The sequence below is a fragment of the Salvelinus fontinalis genome, chromosome 15 (genome assembly GCF_029448725.1).
Source record: "Salvelinus fontinalis isolate EN_2023a chromosome 15, ASM2944872v1, whole genome shotgun sequence".
Taxonomy (NCBI): domain Eukaryota; kingdom Metazoa; phylum Chordata; class Actinopteri; order Salmoniformes; family Salmonidae; genus Salvelinus; species Salvelinus fontinalis.
In genome coordinates, this window is record NC_074679.1 from 30,237,117 (window position 1) to 30,261,023 (window position 23,907).

The 23,907-nt window shown below is 45.1% G+C and overlaps 1 protein-coding gene across 6 annotated transcripts in view; it reads left to right on the forward strand.

Moving 5' to 3' along the window:
* syne2b (spectrin repeat containing, nuclear envelope 2b) overlaps nucleotides 1-23,907 on the forward strand; it is a 150,699-nt gene that overhangs the window by 96,770 nt on the left and 30,022 nt on the right. For all 6 annotated transcript variants that reach the window (XM_055863320.1, XM_055863314.1, XM_055863317.1 and 3 more), the window contains 17 exons: nucleotides 2,112-2,223; nucleotides 2,356-2,490; nucleotides 2,740-2,895; nucleotides 3,070-3,264; nucleotides 3,875-3,976; nucleotides 4,281-4,400; nucleotides 4,847-5,047; nucleotides 5,243-5,416; nucleotides 6,569-6,700; nucleotides 11,742-11,935; nucleotides 12,420-12,558; nucleotides 12,675-12,896; nucleotides 13,255-13,407; nucleotides 13,522-13,683; nucleotides 13,911-14,066; nucleotides 14,513-14,656; nucleotides 14,788-14,958. In XM_055863320.1, the coding sequence (XP_055719295.1) occupies nucleotides 2,112-2,223; nucleotides 2,356-2,490; nucleotides 2,740-2,895; nucleotides 3,070-3,264; nucleotides 3,875-3,976; nucleotides 4,281-4,400; nucleotides 4,847-5,047; nucleotides 5,243-5,416; nucleotides 6,569-6,700; nucleotides 11,742-11,935; nucleotides 12,420-12,558; nucleotides 12,675-12,896; nucleotides 13,255-13,407; nucleotides 13,522-13,683; nucleotides 13,911-14,066; nucleotides 14,513-14,656; nucleotides 14,788-14,958 (2,668 nt within the window). The remainder of the gene's footprint in view (nucleotides 1-2,111; nucleotides 2,224-2,355; nucleotides 2,491-2,739; nucleotides 2,896-3,069; nucleotides 3,265-3,874; nucleotides 3,977-4,280; nucleotides 4,401-4,846; nucleotides 5,048-5,242; nucleotides 5,417-6,568; nucleotides 6,701-11,741; nucleotides 11,936-12,419; nucleotides 12,559-12,674; nucleotides 12,897-13,254; nucleotides 13,408-13,521; nucleotides 13,684-13,910; nucleotides 14,067-14,512; nucleotides 14,657-14,787; nucleotides 14,959-23,907) is intronic.

Genomic DNA, 23,907 nt, shown 5'->3' on the forward strand with positions numbered 1-23,907 from the left:
CACCATGTCCCCCGTCACTCGCCTCTCGTTGCCTCCGCTCCGCTGTGGACCCCCCCTCCGCCGGTGCACTCTCCACCCTCGATAAGTCCTCTGGTCCAACTCCACCTTCAGTGCTCATACACCCCGTGGCTACAGCACACCGACAGCAACAGTAAGCTTCATTAAACCCATGTCCAAAACTAGAGTTGCTGCATTTTAAATGAATCCACCAAGCGCATTCCAGACATTCCAAAGCTTTGTTGTTACTCTTTATCCACCGTTCGCAAGAGGAGCATGGGTGCATAGGCCGTTTGATGGGTTTGGTGATAAAGTGAGGTCCAGGGCATTGATGGATATCACCCGATAAGAGAAGGCATAGAGTTATTTAAAGATCTCCACCATTAATTTGCGATTTCAGACTGGATTTCGATGATCATTTTGGTTTGTGCCAAGGTGCTATGAAAGTTTGGTATATAACATTCCTTCCTTCCTGCAAAGTGTTTGCATGACTGAGAAGCTGCTGAGAATTTATTTTTCTTTCATCTAAATAGCAGATGCAATTATTTCCAGTAACATTTAAAACAAACTTTACATAAAGTAAAAGTGCTGCCACCATGCCGAACTTGCCGGTCGCCATCTTGTTTCTTGTATTGGCCTCCCTCTATCTGAGCTTCAATGTTCCATAATCATAATCATGTTCTTGAAATAGAATCAGCCCTTTCCCCAAATAATCCTTTTACAATGTGATCTTTGCTATTGTCAGAGGAAAAAAAACCAGCATGGCACAGAGTTAGAAGTAATTACTTTGTTTGTCTGTTACATTTTCATTTCTCTGTGAGAGATTCATTTAGATGGACCTTCATTTCTTCTCAGAGACTAAAAATGTCAGCTATATAGAAATGATTATGATTGTGTTCTCAGTGTAGTTCTCCAAGGCTGTGTGTGGTTCTGACAACCATCTAACTGCACAATTTGGTGTCAAAGCATTTCGTATTATTATGTACGCCAATCTCAAACACTCCATTTAGCATGATATGTTACGTTTTGTATGGTATGTATTAATTTGTGGATGTCCATCATCCATTTCGTATGATATGTTATGAATTACAATTCGTATGATATGTTACAAATTTTAAAAACGTATAATAGGTTACAAATTTGCAAAATGTACAATATGTTATGAATTTTAAAAACGTATGATATGTTACGTATTCCAATTCTACGTTGGCTAGGGGTTAAGGTTAGGCGTTAGAATAAAGGCTTAGGGTTAGGGTAAGGGTTAGCTAAAAGGATTAGGGTTAAGGGAAGGGAAGGGTTAGCTAAAAGGATTAAGGTTAGGGTTAAGGGAAGAGTTAGCTAAAAGGATTAAGGTTAGGGTTATGGGAAGAGTTAGCTAAAAGGATTAAGGTTAGGGTTAAGGGAAGAGTTAGCTAAAATGATTAAGGTTAGGGTTAAGGGAAGGGTTAGCTAAAAGGATTAAGGTTAGGGTTAAGGGAAGAGTTAGCTAAAAGGATTAAGGTTAGGGTTAAGGGAAGAGTTAGCTAAAAGGATTAAGGTTAGGGTTAGGGGAAGAGTTAGCTAAAAGGATTAAGGTTAGGGTTAGGGGAAGAGTTAGCTAAAAGGATTAAAGTTAGGGTTAAGGGAAGAGTTAGCTAAAAGGATTAAGGTTAGGGTTAAGGGAAGAGTTAGCTAAAAGGATTAAGGTTAGGGTTAAGGGAAGAGTTAGCTAAAAGGATTAAGGTTAGGGTTAGGGGAAGAGTTAGCTAAAAGGATTAAGGTTAGGGTTAAGGGAAGAGTTAGCTAAAAGGATTAAGGTTAGGGTTAAGGGAAGAGTTAGCTAAAAGGATTAAGGTTAGGGGAAGGGATAGCTGACATGATAAGTAGTTGCAAAGTAGCTAAAAAGTAGTAAGTAGTTGAAAAGTTGATAATTAGCTCAAATTGTCCCTGATGAGATTCAAACACGCAACCTTTGGGTTGCTAGATGTTCGCGGCATACGCCCATCCATCCACCCCAACCAACCAACCACCCGCCTTGCTTTTTTTTGGAACCATACCAAATGTAACATATCATAGTCATGAGTGTCTCGGATTTCAGTCTATGAGACCAGGCTGAACTGCAACTCGTTCCTTAGAGTTCCTGTTGAACCTGAAGGAGGGGGGCAGGCAGGGGTCCAAAGGAAGTGGACACACCTTCACAACCAGCTTCTGGCCTTGGAGGAGACTGCACAGCAAGGTCCTTCTGATGTAAGCAGCTCCCACTGTTAAATGACACACATTTCCAAGTGTGTAGTGTTCCATAGTGGGTATGTGTGTTTGTGTAAATGTGGAGTTCAAATGGGGTCATACTGTACGTGAGTTCTTTCTTTCACTTTAAAGGGGACAGACTCATCTGTGAGTCAGAGCAATGGATCAGCCAGTAGTCTCATTGACTCCCACAGCTTTCAGAACATGCAGACACACATATGTCGGCTGCGGGAGCTGGGCCAGACTGCCAGTGAGGTGGTGACTCAGGTGAGGGAACTGATCTGTGGGTGTAGAATTCAAGTCAGTCTCAAGACATCATGGCTCATTAACATATCACTGTTTTCATGGAATTGGGAAAAGAGATTAAATTCACCGGAGAAGAGATTAAATTCCATGTGAGAAAAATAGTCAGACAAAGTATTCTTTAAAATCAGTTTTCTTTTAGGGTTTACTTTCTCCATGTTGGTTTTAATGATCACTCTCTATATTTGATGTTTCTATGGCTTGTTTGTCCAGTCTGTGCCGGACGAGGAGGTTCATCAGAGGCTGGATGAGGGTCTGTTTGAGGTGCTATGTGGGGTGGGCCTATCTCTGTCCTCACTGACCCGCCTCCTGCAGTCCCCCTCAGGGAAATCACATGAGGACACACAGCTCCAGCTGATGCAGCTCGAGGTAGGGTCAACACTAAAGTACACTCAATCCCCACCAAAGTGCTTTAAACCATATGGTTTGGTTTTCATAACTTTTATTTGATTCCAAGTTTGACGCGTGTTCAGTGCAGAGTTCAGTCAGTTGAATGAGACTATTGACTATATGTGTGTCTATGTGTTTGATCTTTGTTCGCAGACTCTGGCAGCAGAGCTGGTGACCCTGGGTGGTGAGCTGACCTCCCAGGGGTCAGAGGTAATTGGTGTTCTGGGGTCAGGTGGAGGTAATCTGTGTGTGGATCACCTGGGTAAACTCCTGCCTGTGGTCCAGAGCAGCCTGGCTGCCAGAGAGAAGCAGCTGCAGGCCCAACTGGAGAAGACAGGCCATCACCAGGTCAGAACCACAACTGCACTCCCTGTAGTTTATTTAAGGAATTAAGGGGTTGTGGTATATGGCCAATATACCACGGCTAAGGGCTGTTATGCGCAATGTAATGTGTGTGGATACAGCCCTTAGCCGTGGTATATTGGTCATATGCCACAAACCCCCGAGGTGCCTTATTGTTTTGATAAACTGGTTACCAATGTGATTAGAAGAGTAGAAATAAATGTATTGTCATACCCGTGGTATACCATCTGATTTACCACAGCTTTCAGCCAATGAGCATTCAAGGCTCGAACCACCCAGTTTATAATATAACATGTATAACAACAACTGGCCTTCTGCATTACAGTTTCGGTACAGTGCACATCAGTATGTTGTATTACCATATGGTGGATTTTAGTCTGTCTTGTTAGATGTTTAGATTGTGTTTACTTGGTGGATAGGGTTTTGAAATGATCTCTTAACTTAACATCGCCTTGTCTCACTTAAAACTGTACAGTTTATAATGTTTTGACTTACTGTAAGGATATGATATGTAACACAGCATAAAATATGTATTTGTTGCACTGTGCAGTAATTGTTTTGGTATACTGTACTTTGTGTTGGTCTAACTCAACAGACACTCTTAAAAGAGTTGCATGCAGCCCTTCTTGCTAATAAGTTGGCCGTACAACAAATGACTAACGAAGCTGTCCCTCAAGACACTTGCAAGCAGCTACAGGTACTGTAAACTCATTCATATGTAGCCATTAATAGTCATTAGTAAATCTATCCATGTTAAATAGTTACAGTTGGGTCTACTATAAATCCTTCTATGTGGATAGCTTACAGCTAAGCCATTAATTCATGTCCTTAAAGATGTTCTCATCTGGATGAACCATCCACAAACTGTCATTAAATGACCATTATATTTAGTGATCACCTTTGAAGGGACAATATCCATTTTAAAAAAACAACAAAGTGGTCGGGGGATCAGCTGAGGGTGTGGGCTGTTTAACCTGTGTATTTGCATTGTGTGTGTTTAGGCTGTGGTGCAGGTCCAGGGAGAGCTGCAGCTTCAGTCCAGCCAGGTGTCCTCCCTGCAGGAGAGGGCAGAGAGACAGGGTCTGCCCTCCACACTCATAGAGGAGGCCTACAAGCTGGAGGTGCAGTATAGTCCTGTATACACCTACACCTGAACACATTTATGAACACATTAATATGTACTGTACTACATGGACCATGCTGAGACTCCATGATATTAGTCTATTATATTACCCAATGAAATAAGTCACCTCAGTTAAATTATTTGGAATAGAGCTGACCTTACTTTCAACCTCTCCCTGTTTTATTTATTTTTATTTGACTCAGAATGACTGCTGTCCGACTTATCTTTGGAACTACATTCCATTAAAACAAAGCCTTGCTCAATGGAATCCGAGTAATGAACACATTCAATGGGAGTGATTGATACCATAAATTTGAATGCTGAAATCGTGACCCCATACATAATGATGAAGATATCAGTTCTGAGCTTGTGGTTACGTATGACCATGTGTGTTATCATGTAAACTTACTGCATGTGGATATAATGTTTATAATGTGTGTTTAGGTTGTGCTGGAAAATGTGTTGGGCTCTGTGGGGGCCAGACGTGAGGAGCTGAGGGCCAGTGTGGATCTCCAGCAGCAGTTTGAGAGGCTGCTACATGGCCTGGAAGTGCTGGTCACCCTGGGCTCAGAGCGTCTCTCACAGAGGCCTGGTCTGGAGCTCCACACCAGGACTGAGCTACAGGACTGCCTTAGCACACATTCGGTGAGCGCACACCATTCAGGTCCTCCATTGTGTACTGATCCTATGAAGTGCGATTAGATAGCTACCTTGGATTCAGTTTTCATTCAGCCACCATAGAAACCAAGAGAGGACTTCTTGTGTAATCGTTGGTATTGAAACAGCCTGCAGTGATGCTATTGTTCCTTCTTCCTGCTATGGTTCTTATGGATTTGACAGAAGTTCTTCCAGTTCCTGGGGATCCACCTGGGGACCCTGCAGCACCTATCCACGAGAATCTCAGAGAGCAACCTCCAGAGGTGGGAGGGAGTGATGAGGGGCCTCCAGGAGAGGGTGACCCAACTGCAGCAGCAGGCCCTGGAGAGAGGCACCACGATGCAGCGGATATTACAGGTAGGCACCATAGAATTAGGAATTAGAATACTAGAATGGACATGAGCCTTCTTATGATTGTAAAGGGGTGCGTAACTAGTGGCAGGGAAGTCAGACGCAGGAGAGAAAAACTAGGTAGTAGCTGGAGCAGTTTAATCCAAAAACCAACGGCATAAAAATACAACAGAATATGGGTACAAAATCCGACGCGCACCAGTAACATGTGCACAAGACTTACAACAAACAATTCCACACAAAGAGATGGGGGGAACAGAGGGTTAAATACACAACAAATAATGAGGGAAATGGAAACCAGGTGTGTAGGAAAACAAGACCAAACAAATGGAAATGAAAAGTGGATCGACGATGGCTAGAAGATGATGGCCGGTGACGCCGAACGCCGCCCGAACAAGGATGGGATAAATGATGGGATAAAGTTCAGCCATTTTGGTCAGGGAGTGGGTCAACCAGGGTTTGCCTGTGCTATGATAAGATATTGTGTAAAATAATGAATTTGAAGAATTTATGTGTACTGTATTTTTCGCTAGCTAGCCAGACAGTTTTACAGGAATGATTCCATAAATGTTTCAAATGAACTGCCATTCAAACCATTCAAACAATGCAGTCAATTCACAGCCATACACTGGCTGAAATCAGTTGATTTTATGACTCAGAAAAGTTGTAAAAAAAAAATGTAGACATGACATTTTATGTTCTGTTTACATATATTTCAGAGGCTATTTATAGAGACAATTGCTATAAAACCCATTTAAACTGTATTGATAATGATATGACAATATTTTACATTGATAATAATTCTATAACCCTATTTGTTATATAACACATGCCTTACTTTTATTTTCCTGCACAAGTAAAATCAGGACTATGCTTCTACTGCCATTCATTCCAATTAGACTGGTTTGGATTTCTCCCTGACCGATATGGCTGCCATTTTCACCCCATTCTGGAACTTTGAAGTTTTATGACATAGCCCCTCTAGTAATTGAATAGGATTTCTATGGTAGACACAGCACAGGAAACATTGGCGTTGTTAAAGCTAGATATGGACTCATATTGAGGTGTGCTGGTGTGACTGTTTGAGGTGGTGTATTGAAAAATGTGTGTTGTGTTATGTGCAGTTGTGTTAAATTGTTGTTGTTGGTTTGGTTGTAGATATGGACACAGTGGGAGGAGGAAAGTACCAGTATGGACACCCTGCTTAGGGATATGGAAGCTGACCTGTCCAAGATGCACCTGGAGAAGGACTCAGTGGCACAGATTTGCGAGACACTCTCTCTCTATCAGGTAGCACTCCATGTGCTTTAAAGTCTTATTAATAGAAAATAAAACATAAAAAAATGTGTTATTTATCAAAAGAATGAACGCTGATCACAGTTCGGTACATTCTCTGTTCACTCTTTGAATTTATTTTTGCTGTTTGGAACCTTTAAGGGTTTTTCGTCTGTCCCCATTGGAGAACCCTTTGATTAACCCGTTTTGGTTCCAGGTAGAACCCTTTTGGGTTCCATGTAGAACCCTTTCTACAGAGGGTTCTACATGGAACCCAAAAGGGTTAAATACCCCAAAATAACAGAGATTTCGGTTAAGAGCTCAGCACTATTATTTATAAATCCTATCATTGGATGGTTCGGTAGTTGGGTTTCCCCAGGGAGTTGCATGGAATGTGTATGTGTCTTTTAAATCTTGGAATGTTCTCAAACCATTACTGTCCATGATATCGGCAAGGATAGCGATTCCCCATTTGGACCATTGGGGGGATGCAAAATGCTGCCCTCAAGATCACAAGGCATTATTGTGAAATATTGGAGTATTGGCATGCCATTTTGATTCCCACTTACATTGTTTTTCAGTTTTGCGCCAAATAGAAATTGTGTGAGCAATAATAGGACCAAAGCGTAGTTTGCATTGTTTAAGGGATCTATTAGTAAAGGCCACCTCTTCCAGTCCAGTAGGAGACACCATATTTCTCTCTATACTCAGCCAGCGGACGGAAGAATCATGTCTAAACCAATTTAGGATGGGATGAATGCTAGTGCTTGGAAATCAAATCAAATTTATTTATATAGCCCGTCGTACATCAGTTGATATCTCAAAGTGCTGTACAGAAACCCTGCCTAAAACCCCAAACAGCAAGCAATGCAGGTGATGAAGCACGGTGGCTAGGAAAAACTCCCATGAAAGGCCAAAACCTAGGAAAAACCTAGAGAGGAACCAGGCTATGAGGGGTGGCCAGTCCTCTTCTGGCTGTGCCGGGTGGAGATTATAACAGAACATGGCCAAGATGTTCAAATGTTCATAAATGACCAGCATGGTCAAATAATAATAATCCCAGTAGTTATCGAGAAATAAAATTAAAAGTTTGGTACGGATAGTCCACCTACTTCTTCCCTCTTTGCAAGTTTGTTAATGTTACAGTATAACTTTAAACCGTCCCCTCGCCCCGACCCGGGCGTGAACCAGGGACCCTCTGCACACATCAACAACGGTCACCCATGAAGCATCGTTACCCATCGCTCCACAAAGGCCGCGGCCCTTGCAGAGCAAGGGGCAACACTACATCTAGGTTTCAGAGCAAGTGACGTAACTGATTGAAACGCTACTAGCGCGTACCCGCTAACTAGCTAGCCATTTCACATCCGTTACATTAATTTTATCCGGGCTCGCTTACCTTGCCATATACATTTTGAAACCGAACTATGAATTTTATCCCAATAGTCAGAAGGGGGAGACAAGGGAAGAATTGAACTACAGAAATTCAGCCATGGCGAAATATTCATTTTGACAATAGATATTCTGCCGGTTAAACTGGGATAATAGTCCATCTACTTAGGTTAGATTTAATTCATTTGAGCGTTCTGTTAAAGTTCCGGGCAATAGTTTTATCTAAGGAAGGAAATATATCTATTCCCAAATATTTAAAATGGGAAATGATTGGGATTCCATTAGTAGAGATGGGGTCCTCCATCAGGGTCTTGAGAGGCAGTAGGGAAGATTTGGTTCGATTTATTTTAGAACTTGAGATGGAGCTGAATTTGTCTATGATCTTCCAAGCTATTGGGAGGGATTGAGATACATTGTCTAGATAAAGTATGATATCATCGGCATATAATGAAATTACGTGATCCATTCCAAACACGGAATTGGTCAGGAAACACACCTCCAAGACTGATTGAAATTTCGTTTTTATAATGAGAAACAGAAAAACCCATGCGCCATTTACCCACCCTTAACACATGTAAGGGTGGGTCATGAAGAAACAAGAACGTCAATGAAAAACAGAAAAACAGAAATAACGTATGACAGATATGGAAGCCTAATGCCCAAACAGTCAAAAATAGGATAGCTGGGCCTCCCGGGTGGCGCAGTGGTCTAGGGCACTGCATCGCAGTGCTAACTGCGCCACCAGAGTCTCTGGGTTCGCGCCCAGGCTCTGTCGCAGCCGGCTGCGACCGGGAGGTCCGTGGGGCGACGCACAATTGGCATAGCGTCGTCCGGGGTAGGGAGGGTTTGGCCGGTAGGGATATCCTTGTCTCATCGCGCTCCAGCGACTCCTGTGGCGGGCCGGGCGCAGTGCGCGCCAGCCAAGGGGGCCAGGTACACGGTGTTTCCTCCGACACATTGGTGCGGCTGGCTTCCGGGTTGGAGGCGCGCTGTGTTAAGAAGCAGTACGGCTGGTTGGGTTGTGCTTTCGACCTTCGTCTCTCCCGAGCCCGTACGGGAGTTGTAGCGATGAGACAAGGTATAATTACTAGCGATTGGATACCACGAAAATTGGGGAGAAAATGGGATAAAAAATAAAAAATAAAAAAAAATAGGATAGCTGTAGGATCCATATATTGTCCATTGATCATTAATTGGCATGGTGTCATCATTGTGTAAATGTCCTGGACTATAGGCAATATAATTATAACAAGTTCAATGCTCAGGAATAATAGTAATATTGTTCCTTGTACCCAAACATGAGGGGTGTTCTTATCATTGACTTATGCTGAGGGCAGCATCATAGCGATAGGCTGCAGATTGTGCATGGATAGCATACCTGAATAATGAGCCAGTCATGGGATTCCATCTGTCGGCTTGTCCCCTTCTGTGTTGGGTTTGATGTGCTTCTCCAAGAAGTCTTGAGCCTCCCTGGCCGTGGAAAACGTGTGTATTGTGTTGTGGAAGATCAAAATACATTTTTGTGAGGTGGATGAAGCTACATCTCAGGTTTAGCCTGCGTAGCTGGGATCTCAACTCGTTGTAGGTTTCACTCTGTTTAAGCAGTTCAGCTCTCCGGTCCAATGAATGTCCCACACCTTAACATGATGTTTAGTATTGACAAGTTTTAGGAAATAAGTCTGTTAATTCATAGTAATTTGCAAAAGAAATAGAATAATTTTCTACAATAAATGTCCCCTTGTGTGTTGGGTTTTATTTCAGCTCAGAGTACAGTTTACATACACTTTAGCCAAATACATTTAAAATCAGTTTTCCACAATTCCAGACATTTAATCCCAGTACAAATTCCCTGTTTTAGGTCAGTTAGGATCACCACTTTATTTTAAGAATGTGAAATGTCAGAATAATAGTAGAGAAAATTATTTATTTCAGCTTTTATTTCTTTCATCACATTCCCAGTGGGTCAGAAGTTTACATACACTCAATTAGTATTTGGTAGCATTGCCTTTAAATTGTTTCACTTGGGTCAAACGTTTCAGGTAGCCTTCCACAAGCTTCCCACAATAAGTTGGGTGATTTTTGGCCCATTCCTCCTGATAGAGCTGGTGTAATTGAGTCAGGTTTCTATGCCTCCTTGCTCGCACATGCTTTTTCAGTTCTGCCCACAAATTTTCTATAGGATTGAGGTCAGGGCTTTGTGATGGCCACTCCAATACCTTGACTTTGTTGTCCTTAAGCCATTTTGCCACAACTTTGGAAGTATGCTTGGGGTCATTGTCCATTTGGAAGACCCATTTGCGACCAAGCTTTAACTTCCTGACTGATGTCTTGAGATGTTGCTTCAATATATCCACATAATTTTCCTTCCTCGCGATCTATTTTGTGAAGTGCACCAGTCCCTCCTGCAGCAAAGCACCCCCACCACATGATGCTGCCACCCCCGTGCTTCACAGTTGGGATGGTGTTCTTCAGCTTGCAAGCATCCCCCCTTTTTCCTCCAAACATAACGATGGTCATAATGGTCAAACAGTTCTATTTTTGTTTCATCAGACCAGAGGACATTTCTCCAAAAAGTACGATCTTTGTCCCCATGTGCAGTTCCAACCGTAGTCTGGCTTTTTTATGGCGGTTTTGGAGCAGTGGCTTCTTCCTTGCTGAGCGGCCTTTCAGGTTATGTTGATATAGGCCTCGTTTTACTGTGCATCTTCACAAGGTCCTTTGCTGTTGTTCTGGGATTGATTTGCACTTTTCGCACCAAAGTACGTTCATCTCTAGGAGACAGAACACGTCTACTTCCTGCGTGGTCCCATGGTGTTTATACTTCTGTACTATTGTTTGACCAGATGAACGTGGTATCTTCAGGCGTTTGGAAATTGCTCCCAAGGATGAACCAGACTTGTGGAGGTCTACAATTTATTTTCTGAGGTCTTGGCTGATTTCTTTTGATTTTCCCATGATGTCAAGCAAAGAGGCACTGAGTTTGAAGGTAGGCCTTGAAATATATCCACAGGTACACCTCCAATTGACTCAAATGATGTCATTTAGCCTATCAGAAGCTTCTAAAGCCATGACATAATTTTCTGGAATTTTCCAAGCTGTTTAAAGGCACAGTCAACTTTGTGTATGTAAACTTCTGAACCACTGGAATTGTGATACAGTGAATTATAAGTGAAATAATCTGTCTGTAAACAATTGTTGGGAAAATTACTTATGTCATGCACAAAGTAGATGTCCTAACCGACTTGCCAAAACTATAGTTTCTTTACAAGAAATTTGTGGAATGGTTGAAAAACGAGTTTTAATGACTCCAACCTTAATTTATGTAAACTTACAACTTCAACTGTATATTCTCAGCCTAGCAGTCATTTTCCCTTATATATCCCCCAGCCAGCTCCATGGCTATATCTGGTTCTGCTACTTTTTCTTCTCAATCATCCAAAATGGCCAGAGTGGTGCACCTCGTCCAGAAGCCCTTCTTGTGATGTTCTATTAGAACTATAAGTGTTTTCCTCATTCACAGCCTGGTTCTGAGGACCTGGGGCTGGGGCCATGTGTGAGAGATGGGGTTTTATCGTGTGTTACAGTAGAGATGGGATGTGGGATATGATGGGGTGTATAGGCTTATGTTGAAGAGACTGATGATTAGGTTCTCTCTCTTGGGCAGAAAATGAAAGCAGTCCTGAATGAGAGTGGGGCAAAGTTCAGCCGGATGCAGGAGCAGGGGAGGTGGCTGAAGGAGGCGGGTTGCCAAGGGGTGGGTGTGTTTGGGTGTGGCCTGGAGGCTCGCTGGACCACCTTTCACTTGAGGCTGGAGCAACAACGAGTCAGCACAGATAGGAACAGGAAACTGTGGAGCAGGTGAGGACTTTGATATAGTGCTTAGAGATGAGATTTGAAACTTCATAATTGCATTTGGCAAGTTTTCAGCTTTGACATTTTGAAACCACTTGGGATAGTGGTGTTGCATTTACTTATTAAATGCCAATGCAATCAAAAATGTGATTTTCCTGTGTTTCATACTGTATTTCCACACTATGAGGTTGAAATAATACGTGAATTTGTGAAAATTATGATAATGCCCTTTTAGTGTAAGAGCAGTTTTCACCTCTCCACTCAGAACACTCCCAGGCAGTCCTAGCAAAATGATTGCTTGAGAAATTGCTCTTGGCTAAGAAGCTATATATACTGTATACATAAATGTTTTAACATTTTAATTGAAAACAATCACAGTAAGGTACTTAATTGTTACCCAGAAATTTTATATTGAGATGAAAATGTCTGGATTAGACCTTTAAACCAAAGTCAGAAGTTGAGAAGAATGACCCTAATCTCACCACTGCAGGTTTTCCCGTGACTTTGTGGCACTGAGCAAGTGGATCTGTGGGGCCAGAGAACAAATCAACAGTTGGATCATTTTCACTCTCACAGCCAATCAGGAGCGAGAGCTGAAACCCATTCACTCCCACCTTAACCAGTATATGGTAAACCCAGAATCTTATATGGACAGTTTTTTCCCAGTCAAGTCAACACCTGTGAAAAAATGTTGGGGTGAATGACCCTCTGGTGAATATGACCATGTCTGTTGTCATGTTTGTAGGACTTCACCAAAGAGCTGGAGGTTAGGTCGGCTCTGAAGGCCTCAGTGATCACCACTGGAACACAGCTACTGCAGCTGAGAGAGGCGGAGGCAGAGACAGCGCCAGAGCCCCAGTCTGCTGCGCTAGAGCCTTGCTCTGTACAGACCCAGCTCAGACAGATAGAGCAGGACTGGGCTGGCATTCTGTCTGATATACCTGCTGTCCAGCAGACTCTGCATCAGGTGAGTGGGTCATACATTGAGTGTACAAAACATTAGGAACACCTGCTCTTTCCATGACATAGACTGACCAGGTGAATCCAGGTGAAAGCAATTATCCCTTATTGATGTCACTTGTTAATTTAATTTCAATCAATGTAGATAAAGGGGAGGAGACAGGTTAAAGAATGATTTTTAAGCCTTGAGATAATTGAGACATGGATTGTGTATGTGTGCCAATCAGAGGGTGAATGGGCAGACAAAATATTTAAGTGCCTTTGAACAGTGTATGGTAGTAGGTGCCATACACACCAGTTTGAGTCTGTCAAGAACTGCAATGCTGCTGACTTTCTCTTCTCCCTTCTCTTCTTCCGTCTGTCAGTTGTTGATGGAGAGGCTGTCCCCACAGTGGGCCTTGACAGAGCTGCTAGCCTGGGTTGGAGAGACTGAGGCCAGGCTAGAAGAGCAGCGGGATAGGGTCCACCAAACCACCTCCACCAACGCGGACCTCAACCTAGTCCTTCAGAGCTTCAAGGTAGCAACTGACAGATTCAGTTTGTCCTCTCTTATTCAATACCTGGTAATGTAAAAGTATTTATATTTGCATAAACAAATTGTTTGATTCCCGACATCTCTCTCTCTCCTACAGGTGTGTAAGGCTGAGATAGCAGTCCGCCAGCTCACAGTGGACTATGTCAACCAGTCGGAGTTACAGACGAGCAGAGGGAGATACGAACACCCAGATTATGCTGATGAGTTGGGCGGTCTTAACCACCGCTGGCTCAGTCTACAGGGCACCCTCAACAACCAGGTGAGAACTCAATTGGGACCCCTTCGATTTTTAAAGCCGTTTCGGTAATAAGTCCTAGGCTATTTTAAGAGCATCAATCCGTCCTATTGATGATTTGATCCCATAGCTATCGGTCAGTTTTAGTGACACCTCCTGTTTTATAGCACCAATCATTCCGACTGATTATGATTTGATCCCATATCTATTGAATCTATTTGATCCCATATCTCTTGACTTTCCCTCTGCAGATCCAGGATGTTGAACAGGAGCTGAGGATGTGCACAGAGAGAGAGGTCAGACTGCAGCACCACCACACCTGGCTCACCAGTCAGAGAGAGTGGATAGGCTCAGCCCAGAGGCCCGTCAGTCACTCTGAGGTGGAGAAGAGCTTAAAAACCTGTGAGGTGTGTTGAAAACAGAACCTGGTGTACAGTACCACAGGTGTCAAGTCATTTGCCCTCTAGCTATTTCTATGATGACAGGGCTATGTGCAATATTCTGTTTTTACCAGGTGTTTATGTTTTTTAGAAACCCAATATTATCAGATCCAACAGCAATTTATTTGAAATGATGTTCAATGATTTTGATGTGTAATGTCTTGACTTCTGTTTTTAAGATGTATGATGTCTGCTAGGATATAATGTGTATATGTTTATATGTTCACCTGCCCAGGGACTGCAGATGGAAATGAGATATTAGCTAAATCTTACTTCTGAGACATATATTTTGTTGTACATTGTCCCTGTTTCAAATAAACTTAATGTGTATGTGGTACTGTGTATGTGGTACTGTGTGTATGTGGTACATGTATGTGGTACTGTGATTTCTTACTGCTACTCCTGTCTGTCAGGGTCTGGAGGAGAAACTCTGGCTAAATTACACAGCTCTTCAAGAGTTGAAAGAGAAACACCACACAGGAAAAGAGGATTGCACCTGTGCCTTCATCACTCAGACAGATGATGTCATTAAGGCCTGTACAGCCCTCAGTCAAGAGGTAAGCTCAGGGGAATGAGGGCAGTTGCTTAATAACAAATACATGTATTCACTGCATGGACACTGGTTGTAAAAACCTTCAACTTGTAGGGTGCAGTGGCTCCTATTTTGACTCATTGTTTCCCCCTCCAGAACCCAGCTGTGCGACAGAGACTGAAACAGGTATTGGAGCTGTGGGCGGGGTTTGAGAAAGGACTGAATGATGCAACACTGGGCACAGTGAAGACCTGCCAGGCTATGGAATACAGCTGCTTCCCTCAGCTTTCTCTCCAGGCCCTGCAAGGACTCCATGAAAAGCTCCAGGTAGGTACTACAGTATAGCCATCAAGTTTGATTTGCAGTGGCGATTTTAGCATGTAAATCTTAGTGGGGCATGCCAGCAAAGTCACTACACAAACACAGCACAACAATAAACAATACATTAATTGCACTATAACTGTTACGCTCGATGAGGACAAAGGTAAGGAGTCAGGCGCAGAGAGCAAAGGTAACGGGGAAAAAACCACTTTTAATGTCCAACCAGAAATACAACTGGTAACGTCAAAAAAACATTGGCGTAATACTCCAACTTGAATAAAGTCCAACACTGGAAACATAAATCCAGACTGTGGAAAACCCCAATGAAAAATAGCAACCTCAACATACAAACAGAGAAACAAGCCCGCACAAACATAAACGGGCTAAACGAACTTAAATAACACCACCCTAACAACCAAACAATAAACAGGTGAAATCAATTAGACAAAACCAAACGAAAAGGAAAAAAGGATCGGTGGCAGCTAGTAGACCGGCGACGACGACCGCCGAGCGCCACTCGAACAGGAAGGAAGGCCACCTTCGGTAATACTCGTTACAGTACCCCCCTCCTGACGCGCAGCTCCCGCAGCGCGCCGACGCCGGCCTCGAGGACGACCCGGGGGCCGAGGCGCAGGGCGATCCGGATGGAGGCGATGGAACTCTCTCAGCATAGATGGATCCAATATATCCCCCACCGGGACCCAGCACCTCTCCTCCGGACCGTACCCCTCCCAGTCCACGAGGTACTGAAGGCCCCCCACTCGACGTCTGGAATCCAGAATAGACCTTATCCTGTACGCCGGGGACCCCTCTATATCCAGAGGGGGTGGAGGGACCTCCGGCACCTCACCTTCCTGCATGGGACCAGCTACCACCGGCCTGAGGAGAGACACATGAAATGAGGGGTTAATACGATAATAAGAAGGAAGTAACAATCGGTAACACACCTCATTTATTCTCCTCAGGACTTTAAATGGCCCTACACACTGCGGACCCAGCTTCCGGCAGGGCAGGCGGAGGGGCAGGTTTCGGGTCGAGAGCCAGACCCTATCCCCCGGTGCAAACACGGGGGCCTCACTGCGGTGACGGTCAGCGCTCTTCTTCTGCCGTCTACTCGCCTGACGCAGAGACTCCTGGACGGCTCTCCAAGTCTCCTTAGAGCGCTGTACCCACTCCTCCACCGCAGGAGCCTCGGTCTGACTCTGATGCCATGGTGCCAGAACCGGCTGATACCCCAACACACACTCAAATGGTGACATGTTGGTAGAGGAGTGGCTTAGTGAGTTCTGAGCAATCTCTGCCCAAGGGATGTATCTTGACCACTCCCCTGGCCGGTCCTGGCAATACGACCGCAGAAACCTACCCACCTCCTGGTTCACTCTCTCCACCTGCCCATTACTCTCCGGGTGATACCCCGATGTAAGGCTGACCGAGACCCCCAAATGCTCCATAAACGCCTTCCATACTCTGGAAGTGAACTGGGGACCCCGATCAGAAACAATATCCTCGGGCACCCCGTAATGCCGGAAGACATGGGTAAATAATGCCTCCGCAGTCTGCAGGGCCGTAGGGAGACCGGGCAACGGGATAAGACGGCAGGACTTAGAGAACCGATCCACAACGACCAGGATCGTAGTGTTCCCCTGAGATGGAGGTAAGTCAGTCAGAAAATCTACCGAAAGATGGGACCACGGCCGTTGTGGAACGGGGAGGGGTTGTAACTTCCCTCGAGGCAGGTGCCTAGGAGCCTTACTCTGAGCGCACACCGAACAGGAAGAGACATAGAATCGCACATCCTTCTCCAAGGTGGGCCACCAGTACTTCCCCCTAAGACCTCGCACTGTCCTCGAAATACCCGGGTGACCCGACGAGAGTATACCATGAGCCCATCGAATCAATTGATCACGAACAGCGAGCGGTACATACCTACGCCCCTCCGGGCACTGTGGAGGCGCAGGTTCCTCCCTTAACGCCCGCTCGATGTCCGCGTCCACCTCCCATACTATCGGTGCCACCAACTTGGCCGCCGGAATGATGGGAGTAGGATCGATGGACCGCTCCTCTGAGTCATAGAGGCGAGACAGCGCGTCGGCCTTAGTATTCAGGGAACCTGGTCGATACGAGATAGTAAAACGAAATCTGGTGAAATACATGGCCCACCTTGCCTGATGCGGATTCAGTCTCTTAGCTGATCGAATATACTCCAGGTTACGGTGGTCAGTCCAGATGAGGAAAGGGTGCTTAGCCCCCTCAAGCCAGTGTCTCCACACCTTCAAGGCCTTAACCATAGCCAACAACTCCCTATCCCCCACATCATAATTCCGCTCCGCTGGCCCAAGTTTTTTCGAAAAAAAAGCACAAGGGCGGAGTTTTGGTGGCACACCCGAGCGCTGTGAGAGCACCGCTCCAACCCCAGCCTCGGATGCGTCCACCTCTACTATAAACGCCAAAGAAGGGTCCGGATGCGCCAACACTGGCGCCTCAGTAAACAGCACCTTCAACCTACAGAAGGCCCTGTCTGCCTCTGCCGACCACTGCAAACGCACCGGCCCCCCCTTCAGGAGTGAGGTAATAGGGGCTGCTACCTGACCAAAACCCCGGATAAACCTCCGGTAGTAATTGGCAAACCCTAAGAACCGCTGCACCTCTTTTACCGTGGTCGGAGTCGGCCAATTACGCACGGCTTTTACGCGGTCACCCCCTATATCCACCCCCGAGCTGGAAATGCGGTAACCCAGGAAGGAAACGGCTTGTTTAGAAAACTCACATTTCTCCGCCTTCACGTACAAGTCATGCTCCAGCAGTCGCCCAAGAACCTTGCGCACCAGAGACACATGCGCGGCGCGTGTAGCGGAGTAGATCAAAATATCGTCAATATACACCACCACACCCTGTCCGTGCAGGTCTCTGAGAATCTCGTCAACAAAGGATTGAAAGACAGCTGGAGCATTCTTTAACCCGTACGGCATGACGAGGTACTCATAATGGCCCGATGTAGTACTAAACGCGGTTTTCCACTCATCTCCCTCCCGAATACGCACCAGATTATACGCGCTCCTGAGATCCAGTTTCGTGAAGAACCGTGCTCCGTGGAATGATTCCATCGCCGTAGCGATGAGAGGTAGTGGGTAACTAAAACCCACCGTGATGGAATTGAGACCTCGATAATCAATAAACGGACGCAACCCACCATCCTTTTTCTTCACAAAAAAGAAACTCGAAGAGACGGGTGACATGGAGGGCCGAATGAATCCTTGTCCCAGAGCTTCCGTGACATATGTCTCCATAGCCAACGTCTCCTCCTGGGACAAAGGATACACATGACTCCTGGGAAGTGCAGCGTTTACCTGGAGGTTTATCACGCAATCCCCCTGTCGATGGGGAGGTAATTGGGTCGCCTTCTTTTTACTGAAGGCGATAGCCAAATCGGCATACTCAGCGGGAATGCGCACTGTGGAAACCTGGTCTGGACTCTCCACCGTTGTCGCACCGATGGAAACTCCTACACACCTGCCTGAACACTCATCAGACCACCCCTGTAGAGCTCCCTGTTTCCACGAAATCGTCGGATTGTGAATAGCCAGCCAAGGAATTCCCAGCACCACCGGAAACGCAGGTGAATCGATAAGAAACAGACTAATCCGTTCCTTATGATTCCCCTGCGTAATCATCTCCAAAGGAATTGTGGACTCCCTGACCAGGCCTGACCCTAACGGTCGACTATCTAAAGAATGCACAGGAAAAGGGGGGTCAACCTTAACTAACGGAATCCTCAACCTCTGAGCGAGTCCACGATCTATAAAATTCCCAGCTGCGCCTGAATCGACTAGCGCCTTATGCTGGAGAGAGGGAAAAAATTTAAGGAAGCATATTAACAAAAACATGTGACCAACAGGAAGCTCTGGGAGAGTGTGGTGCTGACTCACCTGAGGTGACCGAGGAGTGTTCTGCCTGCCCTCTCTATTCCCAGATGAACTCCTCCAGCACCGACCGGAAGTGTGCCCTCTTCGGCCACAACTGGTACAGGAGGAGCCTCCTCCGATCTCCCTAGATGCTGCCCCTCCTAGCTCCATCGGGATGGGAGCAGGAGGGTCAGGAGATGGAACGGACAGGACCCTTTCAGAACGTCCGCGAGCAGCTAGCAGATGGTCTAACCGGATAGACATGTCTATTAGTTCATCCAAACTTAGCGTAGTGTCCCGACAAGCCAGCTCTCTGCGGACGTCCTCTCTCAGGCTACACCTGTAATGGTCTATCAGGGCCCTGTCGTTCCATCCTGCTCCAGCAGCCAAGGTCCGGAAATCCAGCGCGAAGTCCTGCGCGCTCCTCGTCCCCTGTCGTAGATAGAACAATCTCTCACCCGCCGCTCGGCCATCTGGAGGGTGATCGAACACGGCCCGAAAACGGCGGGTGAACTCCGGGTAGTGGCCCCTCGCTGAGTCGGCCCCGTTCCAAACCGCATTGGCCCACTCTAGGGCTCTACCCGTCAGGCAGGAGACGAGAACACTCACGCTCTCCTCATCCGAGGGAGCCGGTCGAACGGTGGCCAGGTACAGGTCTAATTGTAGCAGGAATCCCTGGCACCCCGCCGCCGCTCCATCGTACTGGCTAGGAGGCGTAATACGTAACGCGCTGGTACCGGGTCCCGCTGGAGGAGATGGTAATGGTGCTGGAGGGAGGGTAGGTGGGTTTGTAGGGAGACCACTCCTCTCCCAACGATCCATCCTCTCCATCATAAGATCCATTGCTGATCCAATGCGATGAAGGATGGACGTGTGATGAAGGACTCTCTCCTCCATCGTGGGGAGAGGGGTGGTCGCTGCTCCTGCTGGCTCCATTGTATGGTGCGGGCTTCTGTTACGCTCGATGAGGACAAAGGTAAGGAGTCAGGCGCAGAGAGCAAAGGTAACGGGGAAAAAAACACTTTTAATGTCCAACCAGAAATACAACTGGTAACGTCAAAAAAACATTGGCGTAATACTCCAACTTGAATAAAGTCCAACACTGGAAACATAAATCCAGACTGTGGAAAACCCCAATGAAAAATAGCAACCTCAACATACAAACAGAGAAACAAGCCCGCACAAACATAAACGGGCTAAACGAACTTAAATAACACCACCCTAACAACCAAACAATAAACAGGTGAAATCAATTAGACAAAACCAAACGAAAAGGAAAAAAGGATCGGTGGCAGCTAGTAGACCGGCGACGACGACCGCCGAGCGCCACTCGAACAGGAAGGAAGGCCACCTTCGGTAATACTCGTTACAATAACGGTGACAAACGGTGCCCACAAACTGTTAGGGCCTACATAAAGCTGTCCCAACAGCAGAGTCCCAACAGCAGTCCCAACACCTTACCACTAATACACCTGGCTATCAGCGGAGCCTTGTCTGGCAGCGAAACAGTTAATTCAGTCTCATTTTCTGCTTCTAAAGAAAAAGTACCTAATATGGTTGACTTGCTTAACAAATGTTATTTCTAATGACAATTGAGATGTATAAACTATGGCATAAGGGGATGACATTAATGAGCAAGCTAGGACAGACGTAGTCAATATAACTGTTTAGAATTCAGAACATGAGCTGTTCTTACGGTTTTCTCCCTGTACACCAAGTCAGAACCGTTGGATAAATAAAGGGGGCATATAAGCAGACAATGACAGCTTTTACAATATTCAATGATTACATTCAGAACCATTGGCGAAATTAAGAGTGGAAAAGGGACAATTTTGTATTTATCCTTTATTTAACTAGGCAAGTCAGTTAAGAACAAATTATTATTTGCAATGACGGCCTACTCAGGCCAAACCCCGACAACGCTGGGCCAATTGTGCGCCGCCCTATGGGACTCCCAATCACGGCCGGATGTGATACAGCCTGTATTCAAACCAGGTACTATAGTGACGCCTCTTGCACTGAGCCAAACGTCCTGCAAACGTCCTGCACGGTGTTGGGCTGTAAGCACAACCCCCACCTGTGGACGTCGGGCCCTCATACCACCCACATTTGTGGCCTGCTGGAGGTCATTTTGTAGTGCTCTGGCAGTGCACCTCCTTGCACAAAGGCGGAGGTAGCGGTCCTGCTGCTGGGTTGTTGCCCTCCTACGGCCTCCTCCACGTCTCCTGATGTACTGGCCTGTCTCCTGGTAGCGCCTCCATGCTCTGGACACTACGCTGACAGACACAGCAAACCTTTTTGCCACAGCTCGCATTGATGTGCCATCCTGGATGAACTGCACTACCTGAGCCACTTGTGTGGGTTGTAGACTCCGTCTCATGCTACCACTAGAGTGAGAGCACCGCCAGCATTCAAAAGTGACCAAAACATAAGCCAGGAAGCATAGGAACTGAGAAGTGGTCTGTGGTCACCACCTGCAGAATCACTCCTTTTTTGGGGGTGTCTTGCTAATTGCCTATAATTACCACCTTTTGTCTATTCTATTTGCACAACAGCATGTGAAATTTATTGTCAATCAGTGTTGCTTCCTAAGTGGACAGTTTGATTTCACAGAAGTGTGATTGACTTGGAGTTACATTGTGTTGTTTAAGTGTTCCCTTTATTTTTTTGAGCAGTGTATTTTGCCACAACTTTGGAAGTATGCTTGGGGTCATTGTCCATTTGGAAGACCCATTTGCTACCAAGCTTTAACTTCCAGACTGAAGTCTTGAGATGTTGTTTCAATATATCCACATAATTTTCCTTCCTCATGAGGCGATCTATTTTGTGAAGTGCACCAGTCCCCTCCTGCAGCAAAGCACCCCCACAACATGATGCTGCCACCCCCGTGCTTCACGGATGGGATGGTGTTCTTCGGCTTGCAACCCTTCACCTTTTTCCTCAAAACATAACAATGGTCATTATGGCCAAAACGTTATATTTTTGTTTCATCAGACCAGAGGACATTTCTCCAAAAAGCACGATCTTTGTCCCCATGTGCAGTTGCAAACTGTGGTCTGGCTTTTTTATGGCGGTTTTGGAGCAGTGGCTTCTTCCTTGCTGAGCGGCCTTTCAGGTTATGTCGATATAGGCCTCGTTTTACTGTGGATATCGATACTTTTGTACCTGTTTCCTTCAGCATCTTCACAAGGTCCTTTGCTGTTGTTCTGGGATTGATTTGCACTTTTCGCACCAAAGTACATTCATGAGACAGAATGCATCTCCTTCTTGAGCGGTATGACTGCTACGTGGTCCCATGGTGTTTATACTTCCGTACTATTGTTTGTACAGATGAACGTGGTATCTTCAGGCGTTTGGAAATTGCTCCAAAAGGATGAACCAGACTTGTGGAGGTCTACAAAAAAAATCTGAGGTCTTGGCTGATTTCTTTAGATTTTCCCATGATGTTAAACAAAGAGGCACTGAGTTTGAAGGTAGGCCTTGAAATACATCCACAGGTACACCTCCAATGGACTCAAATGATGTCAATCAGCCAATCAGAAGCTTCTAAAGCCATGACATAATTTTCTGGGATTTTCTAAGCTGTTTAACTTCTTATGGCTGTAGCTTGGATGAAAGGTGCACAGAGGTGCCCATAGTAAACTGCCTGCTCCTCAGTTCCAGTTGCTAATATATGCATATTATTATTCATGTTGGATAGAAAACACCCTGAAGTTTCTAAAACTGTTTGAATTATGTCTGTGAGTATAACAGAACTCATATGGCAGGCAAACACCTGAGAAGTTCCACTTCCTGTTTGAATTTTTTCTGAGATGGCAGATTTTCAACCAAGCTCTCATTGAAATTACAGCGAGATATTGATGGGTTTTCACTTCCTACGGCTTCCACTAGATGTCAACAGTCAATAGAACTTTGTCTGATGACTCTAATGTGAAGGGAGGCCGAAGGAGACAGGAATTAGTCAGGTCTACCACGAGCTGACCATGCTTTCACATGCGCGTTCACATGAGGAGGACCTCCATTCCGCCGCTCTTCTGAAGTCAATGTAATTCTCCGGTTGGAACGTTATTCAAGATGTATGTTAACAACATTCTAAAGATTGATTCAGTACATCGTTTGACATGTTTCTACTGACTGTTACGGAACTTTTGGACATTTCGTCACGTTATAGTGGACGCGCTTTGTGACTTTGGAATTGTTTACCAAACGCGCTAACCAAAGTAGCTAATTGGACATAAATAACGGACATTATCGAACAAATCAAGCATTTATTGTGGACCTGGGATTCCTAGGACTGCATTCTGATGAAGTTCATCAAAGGTAAGGAAACATTTATCATGTATTTTCTGGTTTCTGTTGACCCCAATATGGCGGCTAATTTGGCTATTGTTCTGAGCTCCGTCTCAGATTATTGCATGATTTGCTTTTTCCGTAAAGTTTTTTTGAAATCTGACACAGTGGTTGCATTAAGGAGAGGTATATCTATAATTCCATGTGTATAACTTGTATTATCATCTACATTTATGTTGAGTATTTCTGTTGAAACGATGTGGCTATGCAAAATCACTTGATGTTTTTGGAACTAGTGAATGTAACGCGCCAATGTAAACTCAGATTTTTTTGTTATAAATATGAACTTTATCAAACAAAACATGCATGTATTGTGTAACATGAAGTCCTATGAGTGTCATCTGATGAAGATAATCAAAGGTTAGTGATTAATTTTATCTCTATTTCTGCTTTTTCTGACTGCTATCTTTCGCTGGAAAAATGGCTGTGCTTATTGTGGTTTGGTGGTGACCTAACATAATCGTTTGTAGTGCTTTCGCTGAAAAGCATATTTGAAATCGGACACTTTGGTGGGATTAACAACAAGATTAAAATGATATAAGACACATGTATGTTTGAGGAATTTTAATTATGAGATTTCTGTTGTTTGAATTTGGCGCCCTGCACTTTCACTGGCTGTTGTCATATCGATCCCGGTAGCGGGATGCAGCCATAAGAAGTTTTAAAGGCACAGTCAACTTCATGTATGTATGTGATACAGTGA